We start from the raw sequence: 15,642 nt of genomic DNA, 5'->3' as shown, positions 1-15,642 counted from the left end.
TGGAAAGAGGGCAGCCAAGTTCAAAACGGGGCCAGGAACCAGGGCCAGATGGGGTTACGGGTCAAGAGCTAGAAAATTCCTGAGTCGGAGGGGGTCAGGGGTCAGGACAGGCTCACCTGGACGCCCTGCGGGGGGTGGCGTCAGCAGGCTCCCAGCCACCACCACAGCCCCGCTGAGCACGAAGAGAGCCACGGCGAAGTGCAGGTAGTGGACGCTGCGGAGGATGGCAGGCCGCTGCTCGGGGCGGCCGCAGGGCGGGGCCGGGTGCAGGAACTCCAGCACCAGCCTGGTGGCACCCACCGCCAGCCCCGCCATCAGGCCCCAGAAGGCCCCCTGGGGGGAGAAGGCAGGGCAGCTGGGGCCTTGGGAGGAAGGCCAGGGTTCCCCCGCACCCAGGCACACGGGTGGCGGGGGGAGGCGAGCGCCCAGCCCCACCCCAGCTCTCCGCATCCCCACCTGCTCGTTGGCCCGCCGCCAGAAGATGCCCAAGACGAAGACCGCGGTCACCGGGGGGGCCAGGGAGCTGGTCACCGACTGCATGTAGATGAAGAGCTGCCCACCGTTGGAGCCCTGCAGGACCGGGATCCAGGCCACACTCACGCCGACCAGCACCGCGATGACCAGCCTGCGGGCGGCAGCAGGCGGGCCGTCCCTCGAGGCCTCGCCTCAGCCCTCCCTCGCCGCCCCCTGGCCCCGGAGGCTTGCTCTCCATCTGTCCCCTGCGGCTCCAGCTCCGGCCTCCTCCCTGGCCCCTGTCCACTCCTCCAGGGACGGGGCCGATCTTGCCCTCTCCGGACCCTTCCATGGCTCCCTGCCGCTGGCAGGAACCGCCCCTGACTCAGCCTGCGTTCTCCCGCTCATCCCTGGGGTCTCACAGTGGCCCCCGCGGCCCCCGCTTCGCCTGCCCACCTTCAAGGCACCGCCCCGCCCTCTCTGTGCTTGCCGTCCGTCTCCTACTGGCGGCGGCGGCAGCCTCACGCTGTTAGTTCACTGCTGCGTCTCCAGGCACACGGCAGGTGCTCAATACACATCCTTGACGGCATGAATGACCCCCTGCCCTCACATTCAGGCCAGACTGACCTCCCGGCGTTCCTCTAACCCTGGTGGGCCTTTGAAGGAGCCGTGGCCTCTGGCTGGCACCCCCACCCCCACCCCCTACAGCCCTTGGCTGTGGACTCACATCCACTACTGGACGACCTCCAGCCCGAGTGCAAGGTTTGGAGCCCAGTGGTCTCAGCTGTGAAGCCCCTTCCCTGCCCCACCCTGTGTGGAATCCTCCTCTCAGCTCCTGCTTGCCCCCCACTGGGCGTGCCCCCCTCCCCCGCAGCAGGGACACCCTTCACTCGTTCCTCCACAAGGCATGCATGAGGAGCCCACCAGAGAGCAGGGTGCTGGGTTAGGGACCCAGATGTGGTGACGAGCAGGCCTGGTCCCTACCCAGCACCCAGAGTGGAGCAAAGAAAACATGAGCCTGTTATCCTGCGCTCAGGGCTGTGCTGAAGGAGCCCAGAGGAAGCATCCATCCAGGAAGGCTTCCAGGAGGAGGGGACCCTGCAGCTTTGAAGGCGTGTGGAACCTGGCTAAGGGGACAGAGCTGGGGCGAGGTGTCCGTATGCTCCTCCCTTGGCTGTGCCCTGGGTCAGCTGGACGCCCCTCACCCCCAGAGGTGGGTGATGCGTGAGAGCCCCTGGAACCCCGGACAGCACAATAGGAGTGACAGAGGCCATGTGTGCAGCTGGGGCGGGCCCGCCTGCCTCCTGTCCTTCCCTTCCAGGCCTGAGGGAGAGGGTGGAGGAAGGAGGCGGCCCCTTGATTAGGGCTAATTAACCCTCCGCCTGGCAGGCGGCCAGCGCTGCCCTCTTCAAAGGCACAGGCAGGCTCCACCCGGCTCTCCTCCAACAGGCCCCGCGTCCAACCCCAGACTCAGCACCTCTTGCGGGGCTGGTCCCCTCCAGCCCGGCCTGGAGCGGGGCCCTGGCCCTCTGACTGCCCTCTTGGGTTTGGTCTGATGACTCAGCCACCAGCAGGCTGTCAGAGGGACCCCAAACCCAGAGGCTGCTCCTTCTGCCTGGAATGCCTCTCTCAACTCCTCCCCCAGCAAAACCCCTTTGTCCACCAAGGCCCAGCTCAAGACCCTCCTCCTCCAGGAAGTCTTCCTGACACCCTGCCCCCCAACCACCACTCTGCCGTCAGGATGACTGGCCCCCTCCATTGCCCCTGGGCTGCAGCCATGGTTGCAGGGGAGCCCCTCAAGGGCTGGGGGGGCTCTGAGACCTCTCTGGGTCCCCTATGTTGCCCAGTTTGATGCAGGGTCCCAGGGAGGGCCAGCAGTAGTCGACTGAATAACAGAGAAAGGTGGACAGAAGGGGCTGCAGGGGAGGACTGGGGAGTGGGGCTGGGGGCTGGCAAAGATCGGGGCCCCGGGCATGAGGTGGTCACGCCCCCAGGCTTATGATAGCTCCTCTGGCCCCCCCAACCTGAGGAGACCTGGGTGGAGGGGTCCCCAGCATCCCCATGATGGCCTCATCCCGGGCTCAGGGTGCCCTCTGCTGCCCTGCGCTCTGGGAGTCCCATCTCTCCTTGGACTGAGGCTCCAAAAATCCAGACCCCACACAGCTGGAAACACAGCTTGAACAGTGCTGTTAGGCAGGAAGCAGGCTGGAGGTGTTGGGGGATGTCCTGGTGCTTCAAGACGGAGGGGTGGTAGGGCTAAGCCCTGGCCGCACACCCAGCATTGGGCCCTTTCCACTCCACCGACCTGGCAGCTGAGATAACTGGGGCCCAGAGAGGGTGAGCAGCCCGGCCCACATCACACAGCCAGGTGCCCACAGGCAGGCTGGCAGGGCCCGGGGCGGGCTTGCCTGGGTGGATGGGTGAGAAGGGGGGTCAAGGGTGCCATGTGAGGGGTGAGCTGGCATAGAGGGGAGACCGGCTCAGGACTCTGGCTTCAGGTGGGAGCGGGAGGCTGGGAAGTAGCAGGCAGGGGACGTGGGGCCACCAAGGGGGGACTGAGGCTACCAGTGTCCAGGCTAGGGGCGCCGAGGCACACCCTGGGCGGCAGGAGGACGTCCGGGTCCCAGTTCCCGGGAAGCTGGAGCTGGAGGGGCTCAGGGAGGAGCCAGTCAAACAGGGGCTGGGAGAGGTGGTCCAGGTGCTGACACAGAAGCCGCCTGTGAGCGGAGGGAGAGGCTCCCTGTTCTGGAGGAGGAGGTCTGAGCTGCACAAGAGCTCACACCTGCCAGCTGGCATGTCCCGACAGAGTCCAGCTGTTTTGCATCACTGGGATGACTTCCCGGAGCACCAGGAGACCCCACCCTGAGGATGGGCGCCACAGGCTCCCGGCTGGAGGGGGCACTGCTGGCCAAGCCCAGCACCAGAGGGCCGGGTCCCCCTCGACCGGCACAGTGGGGGCTGCGTGGCTTGGAGGGAGACAGGCAGAGTGGGACCCCTGAGAGGGCATCGACTCCTCTTCATCCATCACTGAGTTTCACCCCTAAAGGACTCCCGGGTACTCGGCCAAGCTTGGGGATGGAGGGCTGTGCCAGGCACAGCACCCCCTCCCCCCATGGGGAGGGGCATCGGGACACCAGTGGGACCGACAAGGCCTACATGTGCTATGGGAGCGAGGCTATAGTTCCTGTGGGAGGCTTTGAGGGGAGGGGGCTCATTCCTTGGTCGGAGGTATCAGGGAGGGCTGCCTGGAGGAGGGGCACTTGAGCAGAGTCTAGAAAGATCAGGTGAGTCATCAAGGTAATAAGGAGGGGACAAGTGGGGCTTGGAGGAAGTGGGCAGAAGCTCAGTGGGGCCAGGGGCACAGGGGCCAGAGGGACAGCTATGGTGTGGGTGTGGCCACACCTGAGTGCTGGCTCTGGCCTTCTCTGGGGCAGCTAGGAACCGTCATGGGGGCTAGGGGCTCAGACCTGGGGAAGGCAGATCTCTGCATGGTTAGGGAACGGGGCTCTCCCTGGCAGATTCCCTCAGAGATTCCGCTTGGGGTAAGAGATGCATCCAAGATGGGGGTTGTGGCCGTGAAGGGGTGGCCAGGAGAGCGAAGTGGAAGGTGGGAGGGGTAGAATGTTCTGGTCTCTTCTCTCCTCTCCTTCCTGGTGTCGTCCTTTCTCCAGTTGGCAAACTTCTACTCATCCCTCAAAGCCCAGCTCTGCTGGGGCCTCATGGGCTGGTGGTGGGGCTGGGGAAGCCCTCCTCCCAGCCCCGCCCCCATACCGTCCCACCAGCAGAAGCTCCCGCTCCCCGGCGCCGGGCCGCAGCCACTTCCAGATGTCCATGGTGAACAGCGTGCTGCTGCTATTGAAGATGGAGGTCAGCGATGACATGAGAGCGGCCATCATCACAGCGATCATCAGCCCCCGCAGACCTGGGGGGACAGGGCCTGCTGTGACCCTGCCCGGGCCGCGCCCCCGCCCCCGGGAGCCCTCCTGCCCAGGCCCCACCGTCTGAGGCCCCTCCAAGTCCCTGCAAGTAGAGGCCCAGGAGGGAGGAGGTGGGGGGGTTGGAGGTGGTGGGAGAGAGACCCCGACATGGGAGGCTGGGGACAACAGCGGGGCTCCCGCGTCTGCTGCCCGAGCCTGCGGGCTGCTGGCAACGGGGATCTGTTCTCAGCTTCTCACTTCTCCAGAGCTTCCCGTTGACAGAGCACTTTCACACCCAGACTTCATTTGACGGTGAGGAGGTGCAAACTCAGAGAGGGGAAGAGAGTTGCCCAGGGATGCACAGCAGGCCAGAGGCAGAACTTAGGGATGGGGTGGGGGAGTGAGGACAGCCTGGACGGGACCCTCAGCCTGGAGGCCCCGCCCTGGGCAGGGCCCAGGGGCCCAGGGCCTGGGGTTTCCTGCTACTTCCTGTGCGTGGCCACCCTGTCTTGTTGGCTCTGTGAGAGAGGAGATGTGGTTGCCCAAAGAGGAGAGAAAAGCCGCCCTGGTCATGGGCTGAAAACGAATAAGGGGCCCCCATCGAGGTGGGCGAGACCCTGCTGTGCAAAGCCTGCCGGGGGTCGTGGGCTTGAGAGGGGCTGAGTGTGCAGAGGACTCAGTGATGTGTGGCTTCAGGGTGGTCGCCTCCCCTCTCTGGGCTTCACTTCGAGTCTGTCTCCAAGGCTTCCTGTGCTTTTTCTTCAAGTGTCTAAGCACCTCCTCCACCTCTGCAGATTCCCTGTCTGTCCTCCACACCCGCTTCCCCCACCCCAGGATAAGCCACCTCCCCTGAGGGCTCAGCCTTGCAGGTGCCATTGCTTGCCTGGCCCTGGTTCTGCGTCTGACCTGCTGTGTGACTTCCAGGCATCCCATAGCCCTCTCTGTTCACTTAGGCTGACTGAGATGGGGCCCAGAGGAAAGTGAGTTAAATCATGGTTTTCCCCCAGACATTTCTCCAACCTCCTTCCCTTGCTCGGGGAGGTGGATTAACTTGGGGCTTATTCTCCTCCCATTTCTCACACAGGGAGCTCAAGGCCTGGAGAGGGGTTAAGGCCCAACAACGGCTGGGTGTCAGCCAGCCCCCAGAACAGAAGGGGCAGGCGAGGCCCCGGGGTGGGAAGCCACAGTGCAGCCAAGCCCTGTGCCTGTCAGTTTCCCTGTGGGGCTGCGTTTAATCCCAGCAACCATGCTGAGGGGTGGGTAAGTGTCATTATCCCCAATTTACAAACGAGGACACTGAAACTGCGAGCAGGGAAGGGACTTGCCCCAAGTATCTCAGCCAGCAAGTGGCAGAGCCCAGGTCTGGTCCGGAGGGAGGGAGGGAGGAGCAGGGCGGGGCCAGGAAGCTCCCACGGGGGCGTGGGGGGGGGGGGAGGGAGGGGGACACTGAGAATCCGGAGGTGAAACCAGGCTGCAGAGGAAAGCCGGATCTTCTTTTTGCTTAGGTGGGACCACACCCCTTGCCATGTGTTCGGCTTGCACACCTCCTGTGACTGGGAACTCACCACCCCATATCAGACTGGCAGGGAAAGTGGAAAGGGCCAAAATCTGCCCCATGTTCTCTGGCCCGCAGGGTCTCAGGGGTCGGCAGGCTCGAGGTGGGCCTGGGGCTCCTGGGTCCCCAGCAGAGTCAGCAGTGGGTTTGGGGCCAGAGAGACTCGGGTTTGTGTCTCAGCCACAAGCTACAAACCCGGGACAAGTCACTTCCCTCTCTCTGTGCCTCAGTTTCCCCATCTGTAAACCGCAGCTAAGAACTCTGCCTCATAACCTTACAAAAGAAGCAGTTTGTGATAGGGCCTAACACCCAGCAGGCCTGAAAGAGGAGACAGTGGCAGCCTTTCTGGAGGGACGGGCCAGCACCGGCTAAGAGGATGAGCCCTGGGGGCAGACCGCCCAAGTTCAGAACCCAGCTTTGCAGCTCACTTGCCACGTGACCTTGGCCAGGGCACCCTGGGTCTCAGTGTCCCCATCTCTAAAGTGGGGATGATGAGGGACTTCCCTGGTGGTCCAGTGGTTAAAACTGCACGCTTCCACTGCAGGAGGCACGGGTCTGATCCCTGGTTGGGGCGAAGACACCGCATGCCGTGCAGCGTGACAAAAAAAAAAAAAGTAAAGTGGGAATGATGATCACAGCACCCAGGGTTCCTGAGAAGAGGACGTGAGTTAGCCCCACGTGACGCCCCGGGCACGGTGCCTGGCGCACGGCGGGTGCCCTGTGTGTTTTCTATTGTTATTACTTTCCTCATGTTCTGCTCATCCCACCTGGATGTCACACAGAGTCGCGCTGATCCAGAGCGGACTCCACCGCCCCCAGGGCTCCTCCCCGGACCCAGCTGCAGCCTCACCTGTGGGCATCAGCTCCATGACCAGTTTGGGGTAGGCGACGTTGGAGCAGCCCGTCTCGGTCCCGCAGGCCCGCAGGCACTCGGACGGCACCACACAGCCCACGTCATCTGCGCGAGAGGGACGCCTCGTGGCCCCCGCCCGCCCTCCCTGGGGTGGGCAAGCCCCGGGCTGAGGACAGGAGCCGGGCCGCACCTGCTCTGTCACCATCTGCCACCAGCTGCTGCTCGGCCCTGGGCCTCAGTTTCCCAGCCTGGGTGACGAGGCGGGGGCCGGCCTCAGAGACTACTCTGGCCCTTGACACCCTCTCCTCCTGCCTGCTGCCCATCCCATGACCCTGGCTCCCTGTCCCACACCAGGCCAGCTCCCCTGCAGGGCGGCCCCGCCCAGGTGAGCAGTCCGTCCACCGTCCAAGCCCCTCTGCCCACCTCCTGCCCCCAGCCCTCCTCCCCAGAGAGGCAGGTGGAGGCCCCCCACCCGGGCTGGCCCCTCAAACAAGAAGGGAGCCCAGAGCTCTGCACAAGACCCTCCAGACTCCCAGCTCCTGGGGCCGGTCTCCTTCCCTGCCCCTCTCCCCGCACCCCAGCCTCCTCCCACCCGAGCCTTTGCGCTGTGTGCTGCTCTCCCAGGCCTTCCCAGGGGCGGCTCAGAAGTCATCGCCTCCATTTGAAATAGCCCCCCTCCCCCACGACCCCTCCCCCCTCATCACTCGTTTTCATCGCTTCACCTCCCCTGGACGGCTGGGGCTGTCGGCACGGGAGGTGGTTCTGCTGCAGACCCTCCCCCGCGGCGGGGGCAGCACCCACTGCTCGCCCTCTGAGTGAACGAGGAATGAGTGGGTGGCCCAGACCGGGCCTGAATCCGAAATCCCAGACTCCCCGCCAGCCGCTGGAGCCGGACCCTGTTCAGGGCCTGAGGGCGGGGGGCCTGGCTCCCGGAGCGGGCGGAGGTAGCAGACCTAGGGTCGACCCCACGTGCTCTTGTTCCTCTGGGAAACACTCTTTAAACACCTTTGACCCCTGCCCCACTGGATTCTCAGCAGGGCCCGCAGAGGAATGCGCAGAGCAAGCAAACGCAGAGATGCGATTATGGGGAAAGTTCAGAAACAGCAGCCATCGCTCAGCCGCTCGGGCACAGGGGCCTGTTTGAGGGGTAACGTTTCCACGCCTGGGCATTGATGTCCCCGTGACTTGGAGCCCCTGCGTGGACCGGGCACTCCTGGGCTAACGCCCCTCCTTAGATGCCCAACCCACCGTGGAGGGTCTCAGGCCCCCTCCCCGGGGCCAGAGGGCCTGGAGCGGCATCACCCCCTCCCCCATGACCCGCGTCCCTGAGCACCAGGCCCCCACCCCTGGCACCTCCGGCTCAGTGTGTCCCACTGTCCTCCCTCCTGCCACAAGGTGGGCACCAGCTCCTCACGGCCTCCCTTCCATCCTCTCCATCCTTCCAAAGTCACCGCTTTGCTCACATCACTTACTTCTCAGGAACCCCCTCCCCACCTCCACCCTCAGAGCCCACGGCTTCCTGGAAGAAAGTCCTTTCCATGACATTCGAGGCCCTGGACAACTGGTCCCAGGTCCCGTCATCCCAGCACCGTGCACTGGCCACCCTGACCTGCTTGTATTTTTTCACACACGCCCAGCATGCTGACGCCTCTGTGCCTTTACAGACGCGGTCTCCTCCTCTTGCTGCTCTGTCCCTACCCTTATTCACCTCCGGCTTCATGGCCTGCTGCAAAGGGCTTGCTCTCCCACGCCTTCCACAGCTTGTCCCCACCCCCCAAGGCAGAATAGCTTCCTCCCAAGGGCTCCTAAAGCCCAGGGTTGAATCACAATAGTTTGTTTGCATATTTTACGTCCTCCACCAGACTGAGAGCTCCCCAAGGGCGGACACTGGCTTTGAATCATCTCCTCTCCCAGGTATCACCCTGTCCAGGGCTGGGCCCAGAGGAGATGCTCTGTGAACATGTGTGAATAAATGAGTAAACAAGTGAATGGTTGGGAAGAAGGGGAAAGGCACAGAAGGAGAGGAGGAAAGGGAGAAAGGACCCCACAAAGAGCTATGGAGGAGTTCAGGCACTGTTTGATCCAGCTGCCCTACCCTACCACCTCCTACCCACAGCTATGCATACGAGAGAATTCAGGAGCAGAAAGGGCATAGCTTGCCTAGGACACATAGTCAGACCTGGGACAGAGCCTGGGGTCCCACGGCGGGACTCTGGGGCCACTGGGGTTCAGGTGGGGGCAGGTGACAGGTCCCTCGTGACAGGTTCTGGGCTTGGACTGGCTCGCTCTGGCACCTGGAGGACTCAGCCCTCCTGGGAGGGACAGGTGATGCGTCACGGCCACATAATGGCTCAAAAAGCCCAAGTCAGGAGATTCTGGCTGAGTTTATTCAGCCTGTTGCAGCCCATTCCAGGCTGCCAGGATGGGGCCCCGCCTCTGGGCACCTCGGGCTTGCCTGCCTAAGCAGCAAGCAAGAACCACCTCTCCTTTGTGACAGCAGCAGAGGTGCTGCCACCTAAACAAAGTCTCCCATTTGTGCCAACTCAGGAGTGAGCAGCCCCAGGCCAGGGGGACCAGGGGACTGGGCAAGGGGCCTGGCCTTGCCTGAGTACTGGATTCTACGGGCCTGGGAGCTCCCCGCTGGGCTCCACCTTGACATCAGCACCCCTATCCAGCTGGGGCCCACGCCAGAAGCCTGAGGGCTGCCTCTCTCCTTGCCCCCCACGTCCTCCCTCCCTGCGGCCAATGCCAAGTCCAGCCACTGGGCTTGGGGACCAGGGGAGCTGCACCACCTCCCCCCTCTAATCCACCTCCCCTAAAACCGTGACTCTGCCCACTATCCTCCCTGCTCACAGCCTCCTGTGGCCTCCATCCCCTGCAGGAGGGATCGTGGGACCCTAACTGTGCACTACAGCCTCTGCCCCCTTGGCCACCCCGACCACCGCCAAAATTTCACCCTCGACTCTGGGCCTCTGTGTCTGCTGTTCCCTCTCCCTGGAACACCCTTCTCAAACCCAGGGAGCTCATACTGATTCCTCCCAGCTCGTTGCGGATGTCTGGGCTCTACAGGCTTTGAGGAAACACCCTCCACGGCACCAATAACTCTGTGACTTGTGTCCTTCCTGCCTCTTGATAGACTGTGGCCATGAGGCCCATGGAGGAGCCCGGATTCCAACAGCGCACAGCACAAGCCAATGGGTGGCAGGTTCTGCCTGTGTTTGTTGACTGACTAAATGACCCTCTTCCAAGCTGGTCATCGGACACACCACCCCAAGGGGTAATCAAGGTGCTCCCCACTCCCAAGCAGGCCTGGCTTATCCCTGGGAGCCAGTTCAGATGCTGATATCACAGGAGGGAGAACACAGACCTGGCTCTGAATCCAGTTCTCCCAATCTCTTACTATGTGATCCTGGGTATTTATTCTCTGGGGCTATTTCTTTCTCTGTAAAACCCTTCTGGGGACATCCATAGGCCAACAAATCAACTTCAATCTAAATTTCATACCTTACACAAAAAAATTAACTCAAAATAGATCACAGATTTAAATGTAAAACTATCAGACTTCTAGAAAAAAGTAGGAGAATATCTTCAGAACCTAGGGCAAGGTGAAGAGTTTTTAGACTTAACATCAAAAGCATAATCCCTTAAATGAGAACTTGATAAAATAGAGCTCATCAAAACTAAAGCTTTGGTACTTCCCTGGTGGTCCAGTGGGTAAGACTGCACACCCCCAATGCAGGGGGCCCGGGTTTGATCCCTGGTCGGGGACCTAAATCCTCCACGCATGCCGCAACTAAGAGTTCACACGCCGCAACTGAGAAGTCTGCATGCTTCAACTAAAAGATCCCGTGTGCCGCAACTAAGACCCAGCACAGCCAAAATATAAATAAATTAATACATATTTTTTAAAAAAACAACTAAAGCTTTTGCTCTGTATAAAACACCTGTGGGAAGGATGAAAAGAAAAGCTGCAGAAACAAATTCAGTAAAGTCGCAGGAAACAAGATCCATACACAAAACCAGTATACACTAACAATGAACTATCAGAAAAGGAATTAAGAAAACAATCCCATTTACAGTAGCACAAAAAAGAATAAAATACCTAGGAAAAAATTTAACCCAAGGAGGTGAAAGGTCTGTACACTGAAAACTGTAAGAAACTGAAAGAAATTGAAAAAGACACAAAAAAATGGAAAGATATTCCATGCTCATGGATTAGCAGAATTAATATTGTTAAAACGTCCAAAGTGATCTACAGATTCCGCGCAATCGCTATCAAAATACCAATGATATTTTTCACAGAGATAGCAAAAACCATCCTAAAATATTTGTATGGAGCCATAAAAGATCCTGAGTAGCCATAAAAGATCCAGAACCTTAAGAAAGAAAAACAAAGCTGGAGGCATCACACTCCCTGATTTCAAACCAAATCACAAAGCTATAGTAATCAAAATAGTGTGGTATTGGCACAAAAACAGACACACAGATCAATAGAACAGAACAGAAATAAACCCCTCGCATATATGGTCAACTGATTTACGACAAAGGAGCCAAGAATATACAATGGGGAAAGGACAGTCTCTGCAATAAACGGGTGTTGGGAAAACTGGACAGCCACAGGCAAAAGAATGAAACTGGACCTCTATCTCACACCACATGCAGAAATCAGCTCAAAATGGCTTAAAGATTTGAAAAAAGACCAGGAACTGTGAAACACCTAGAAGAAAACATAGGTGGTAGCTCCTTGACATCAGTCTTGGCAATGATTCTTTTGGATTTGACACTAAAAGCAAATGCAAAGAAAGCCAAAAACAAACAAACAAAAAACCCCAAAAACAAACAAGTAAAAAACAAGTGGGACTTCATCAAACTAAAAAGCTTCTGCACATCAAACGAAACAATCAACAAAACGAAAGGGCAACATACAGAATGGGAGAAAATATTTGCGAATTGTGTATCTGATAAAAGGTTAATATCCAGAATATGTAAAGAACTTATACAACTCAATAGCAAAAACAAAAACCCACAAACAGACCCCAGAAATCTGATTTAAAGATGGGCAGAGGAACTGAACAGACATTTTTCCAAAGGAGATGTACAAATGGCCAACAGGTACATGAAAAATACTTGTACAACATCGCTAATCATCAGGGAAATCATCACACCTGCAAGAATGGCTATTATCAAAAAGATAAGAGACAACAAGAGTTGGCCAGGATGTGAAAAAAAGGGAACACTTGTACATCGTTGGTGGGAGTGTAAATGGGTGCAGCTACTATGGAAACAGCATGGAGGTTCCTTAAAAAATTATAAATAGAACTACCATATGATCCAGCAATCCCGCATCTAGGTTACATATTTTAAGGAAATGAAATCACCACCTCAAAGAGACATCTGCACTCCCGTTCACTGCAGCATTATTCACTATAGCCAAGATATGGAAACAATCTAAGTGTCCTTCAGTACTACAATAAACGGATAAAGAAACTGTGACGTTTATATATATAAGAAAATATTATTCAGCCATGAGAAGGAAAGACATCCTGCCATTTGCAACAACGTGGATGGACCTCGAGGGTGTTATGCTAAGTGAAATAAGTCAGAGAAAGATAAATACTGTATGATATCCCTTATATGTGGAAGCTAAAAATGCCAAACTCATAGAAACAGAGACTAGAATACCATGGAGTACCAGGCAGCAACAGAAAGGAACACAGCCATACACAATCACAGAGATCACAATCTCTGGTGATTCTCTGGATGAATCACCAGAGAACAGATCGGTGGCGGCCAGGGTTAGGGAGGGAGGTGTGGGTTTGGCTGTAGAGGGACAGCTCTGGATCTTGATTGTGATAGTGGTTACACAAACGTACACATGTGATAAGGTTGCACACATCTATACACACACGCACATAAACGAGCACACGTAAACTGGTGAAATCTGAACGAGGTTTCTGACTGTGGTATTACTGCACTGTGGTTATGCAAGATGACACCATTGGGGGAAACTGGGTGAAGGGTGCGTGCAAGCTCTCTGTTGTTGTTTTTTAACAGCTTCCTGTGAATCTATAATTACGGGCAGGTAGCTGGAGGGCTGGAGGCCCTTCAGCCCTGAGAGCCAGGACTCCCTTCATGAGCCCCAGGGCCTCTGTGCAGGGGAAGAAAAAAAGGAGAAGCTGAGGCCAGAGAAGGTCTTGTCTGGATCCCCAGTGGCAGAGGCTGTAAGTCAGGCTTCAGGACTCCCAGGGCAGTGCTCGGCCCTGGGACCACCTTCCTCCCCCTTCTGACCATGTGCAGGGGCGGGGGCGGGGGGATGCAGGTGTGTGTGCGTGTACCTGGGAAGGGCTGGGGGCACTTGAAGGGGCACCATGTTCAGACACAGTGTGAAGCCCCCGGGCCAGGGTGGAGTGCGGGGCTAGAGCGGTCAGCGATGGGGGCCACAGGCATGCTGGGGCTGGGACACCTCATCACTGCTCGGGGCAGCAGACCCAGGGAAGAGCTGACAGGCAGATGGATGGTGGTGAGGGTCCTGGGGGAGGGGGGTTCATGGGCCCAGGCCCAGTGACATCAACAGCTGGCTCTCAGCAGCAAGAGCAGTGTCCTCGGGGCCCCAATCCCAGCTGAGCACAAAGCAGCTCCATGCAGGGCGGGCAAGGTGATGGTGGTGGCAGGGCTGGGCCAGGTGCCTGGCTAACTGCCCGTGGCATGCAGCGGGATGCGGGCAGTTGTCAGGCCAGGTTTCGTGGGCTTTGCTGTCCCCACCCTAGCAGCCTGCTTTCGGATGTGGTCCCCACACGCCCCCAGAACCGGGATCCCAAGCCCCAGGACGCAGGGCACAGCCGCCCTCTGAGGCCCTCCCTGCCCCCAGGCTCATCATGCAGGACCGGTCCTGAGCGGGCGGGGCTCCCAGAAGGGAGCAGGGCTGGGACCTAGAACTGGGTACCTGCTCTATCCACACCAGGCTCTGTGCAGGCTCCTGAGGTCGGGTCAGACCTGCCCTACCCCTGCCTTGGCGGCTCCCAGCCGGGTCCCGACCCTACTTCCACAACTGGACAGCTGAGCATCTGCATGGACTTCCGTCCCACCTGGGAAACCACACAGTTCGGGTGGGACCAGGGTTACCAACAGGCTGGGGGCGGGGTGTGCTAAGGCTGTTCACTTGCTATGTGTCCTCAGGAAGAACACTGCCCCTCTCTGGGCTGCAATGTTCCAGGAGCTCTTGGACTTCCGTCCCTGAGCCGTTCAGAATTCGGCTACCTGGGGCTGGTGGCAGCGGAGGAGACAGACACACACCGCCCGACGTCTGTGTCCGTCGCGGGTAGGGGTGAATCGGTTTCCGGCTCCGCCCCCGGTCTCACGTCACCGCAGGTGGCGGCAGCGGGGTGGGCGAGGCGGCACTGAGTCACAGGCCGCCTGTGCACCCGCTCCGCCCGCGCCGCCCGGTAAGCGAGACCTGACCTACGCCCCCGACCCCGGGCCCCCCACGGCGACCCGCCCGCGCGCTGCCCCGAGCCTCCTCCGCGCAGGCCCCTCGGGCTGCCGATCGCGGCGCCGGGGGCTTTCGAGACCCCATCCCATCCCGGAAGCCCTCGGGATGCGGGGCGCCGCCGAGCAGGGCCAGAGGTCGTCGGAGAGCGGACTCCAGCCTGCCCCTCTAGGAACCTTCTGGGAAGTCCCCTGCCTGGCCTAGTTCCCCCCAGAGGTCGCCCAGGACCTCTGGCAGCTCCAGAAATCCTCTGGGATGCTGGCCCCCGTCCCCTGCAGGTACCGGCACCCGGGGCGCGAGGCGTGCCGCCCACACCCCCCGCCCCCCGCCGGCCCCTCCTCCGCGCGGCCGCCCCTCCCCGGCCCCGCCTGAACTCTGACCCGACCCTGCGGCCCGCCCCTCCCGCAGGCTCCCGGGGGCAGAGGATCTGCGGCGGCGGCGGCGGCGGCGGCGGCGGCGGCGGCGGCGGGAGGCTCCAGAACGCGCTGCGCCAGCCCGGCGACCGGACTCCCGACCTGCTGAGCGTGCGTCCAGCCCGCGGCAGAGGCGCCCGCCATGGCCTTCTCCCAGGTGCAGTGCTTGGACGACAGCCACGTCAACTGGCGCTCCAGCGAGGCCAAACCCGAGTTCTTCTACAGCGAGGAGCAGCGGCTGGCGCTGGAGGCCCTGGTGGCCCGCGGCCCCGACGCCTTCTATGAGGTGCTGAAGCGGGAGAACATCCGCGACTTCCTCTCGGAGCTGGAGCTCAGGCGCATCGTGGAGACCATCGAGGTGTATGACCCCGGCTCCGAGGACCCCCGGGCCAGCGGCCAGCCCCGGGGGCCCGAGGACGGCAGGGTCGGTGACGGCGAGGAGGGCAGCGGGGAAGGGGGGGCCCGCACCGAGGCCGAGCCGCTGCCCTCGCTGGAGTACTGGCCCCAGAAGTCTGACCGCTCCATCCCGCAGCTGGACCTGGGCTGGCCGGACACCATCGCCTACCGGGGTGTGACCCGGGCCAGCGTCTACATGCAGCCCCCCATCGACGGGCAGGCCCACATCAAGGAGGTGGTGCGCAAGATGATCAGCCAGGCCCAGAAGGTGAGCCCGCGTGAGTCCCCGGAGAGGAAGCGGCCCGGCCCGGCCCGGCGGGCCTGACCCGCCCCGGCCTCTCCGGCGCCGAACACACTCTCACTCGGAGCCCAGCCTGGTCTCTTGGCTGCCTCCCCTCCTGCCTTCACGGGGCTCCGTGGTTTCTTTGCAGAGGGGTAGGGCCCCTGGGTCCTCTGGCAGGTGACAGCGGCTGCCCCGTCTCAAAGGGCCTTTGTGCATTGTTGGGGGGTGTTGCTGACTTCCCCAGACCTGGCGAGCAGGTTCCCCAGAAGAAGGTGCTGCGATGGGG

At 60.3% G+C, this 15,642-nt stretch overlaps 2 protein-coding genes across 5 annotated transcripts in view; one reads left to right on the top strand and one right to left on the bottom strand.

Moving 5' to 3' along the window:
• The window catches only part of SLC5A10 (solute carrier family 5 member 10), a 54,956-nt gene that overhangs the window by 565 nt on the left and 38,749 nt on the right, over nucleotides 1–15,642 (bottom strand). Inside the window, exons 10-13 of one of the 4 annotated variants that reach the window (XM_057535690.1) lie at nucleotides 6,776–6,883; nucleotides 4,225–4,375; nucleotides 457–625; nucleotides 109–333 (exon numbers count right to left, since the gene is read on the bottom strand). In XM_057535690.1, coding sequence (XP_057391673.1) covers nucleotides 109–333; nucleotides 457–625; nucleotides 4,225–4,375; nucleotides 6,776–6,883 — 653 coding nt within the window. The remainder of the gene's footprint in view (nucleotides 1–108; nucleotides 334–456; nucleotides 626–4,224; nucleotides 4,376–6,775; nucleotides 6,884–15,642) is intronic. The other 3 variants (XM_057535688.1, XM_057535691.1, XM_057535689.1) reach the window with 3 other exon arrangements.
• Nucleotides 14,636–15,642, top strand: part of FAM83G (family with sequence similarity 83 member G) — a 29,115-nt gene continuing 28,108 nt past the window's right edge. The window contains exon 1 of the mRNA XM_007174135.2: nucleotides 14,636–15,341. Within this exon, the coding sequence (XP_007174197.2) occupies nucleotides 14,820–15,341 (522 nt within the window). The 5' untranslated portion in view covers nucleotides 14,636–14,819. The remainder of the gene's footprint in view (nucleotides 15,342–15,642) is intronic.

The sequence above is a fragment of the Balaenoptera acutorostrata genome, chromosome 20 (genome assembly GCF_949987535.1).
Source record: "Balaenoptera acutorostrata chromosome 20, mBalAcu1.1, whole genome shotgun sequence".
NCBI lineage: Eukaryota > Metazoa > Chordata > Mammalia > Artiodactyla > Balaenopteridae > Balaenoptera > Balaenoptera acutorostrata.
This window is presented reverse-complemented; position numbering and strand designations above follow the sequence as displayed.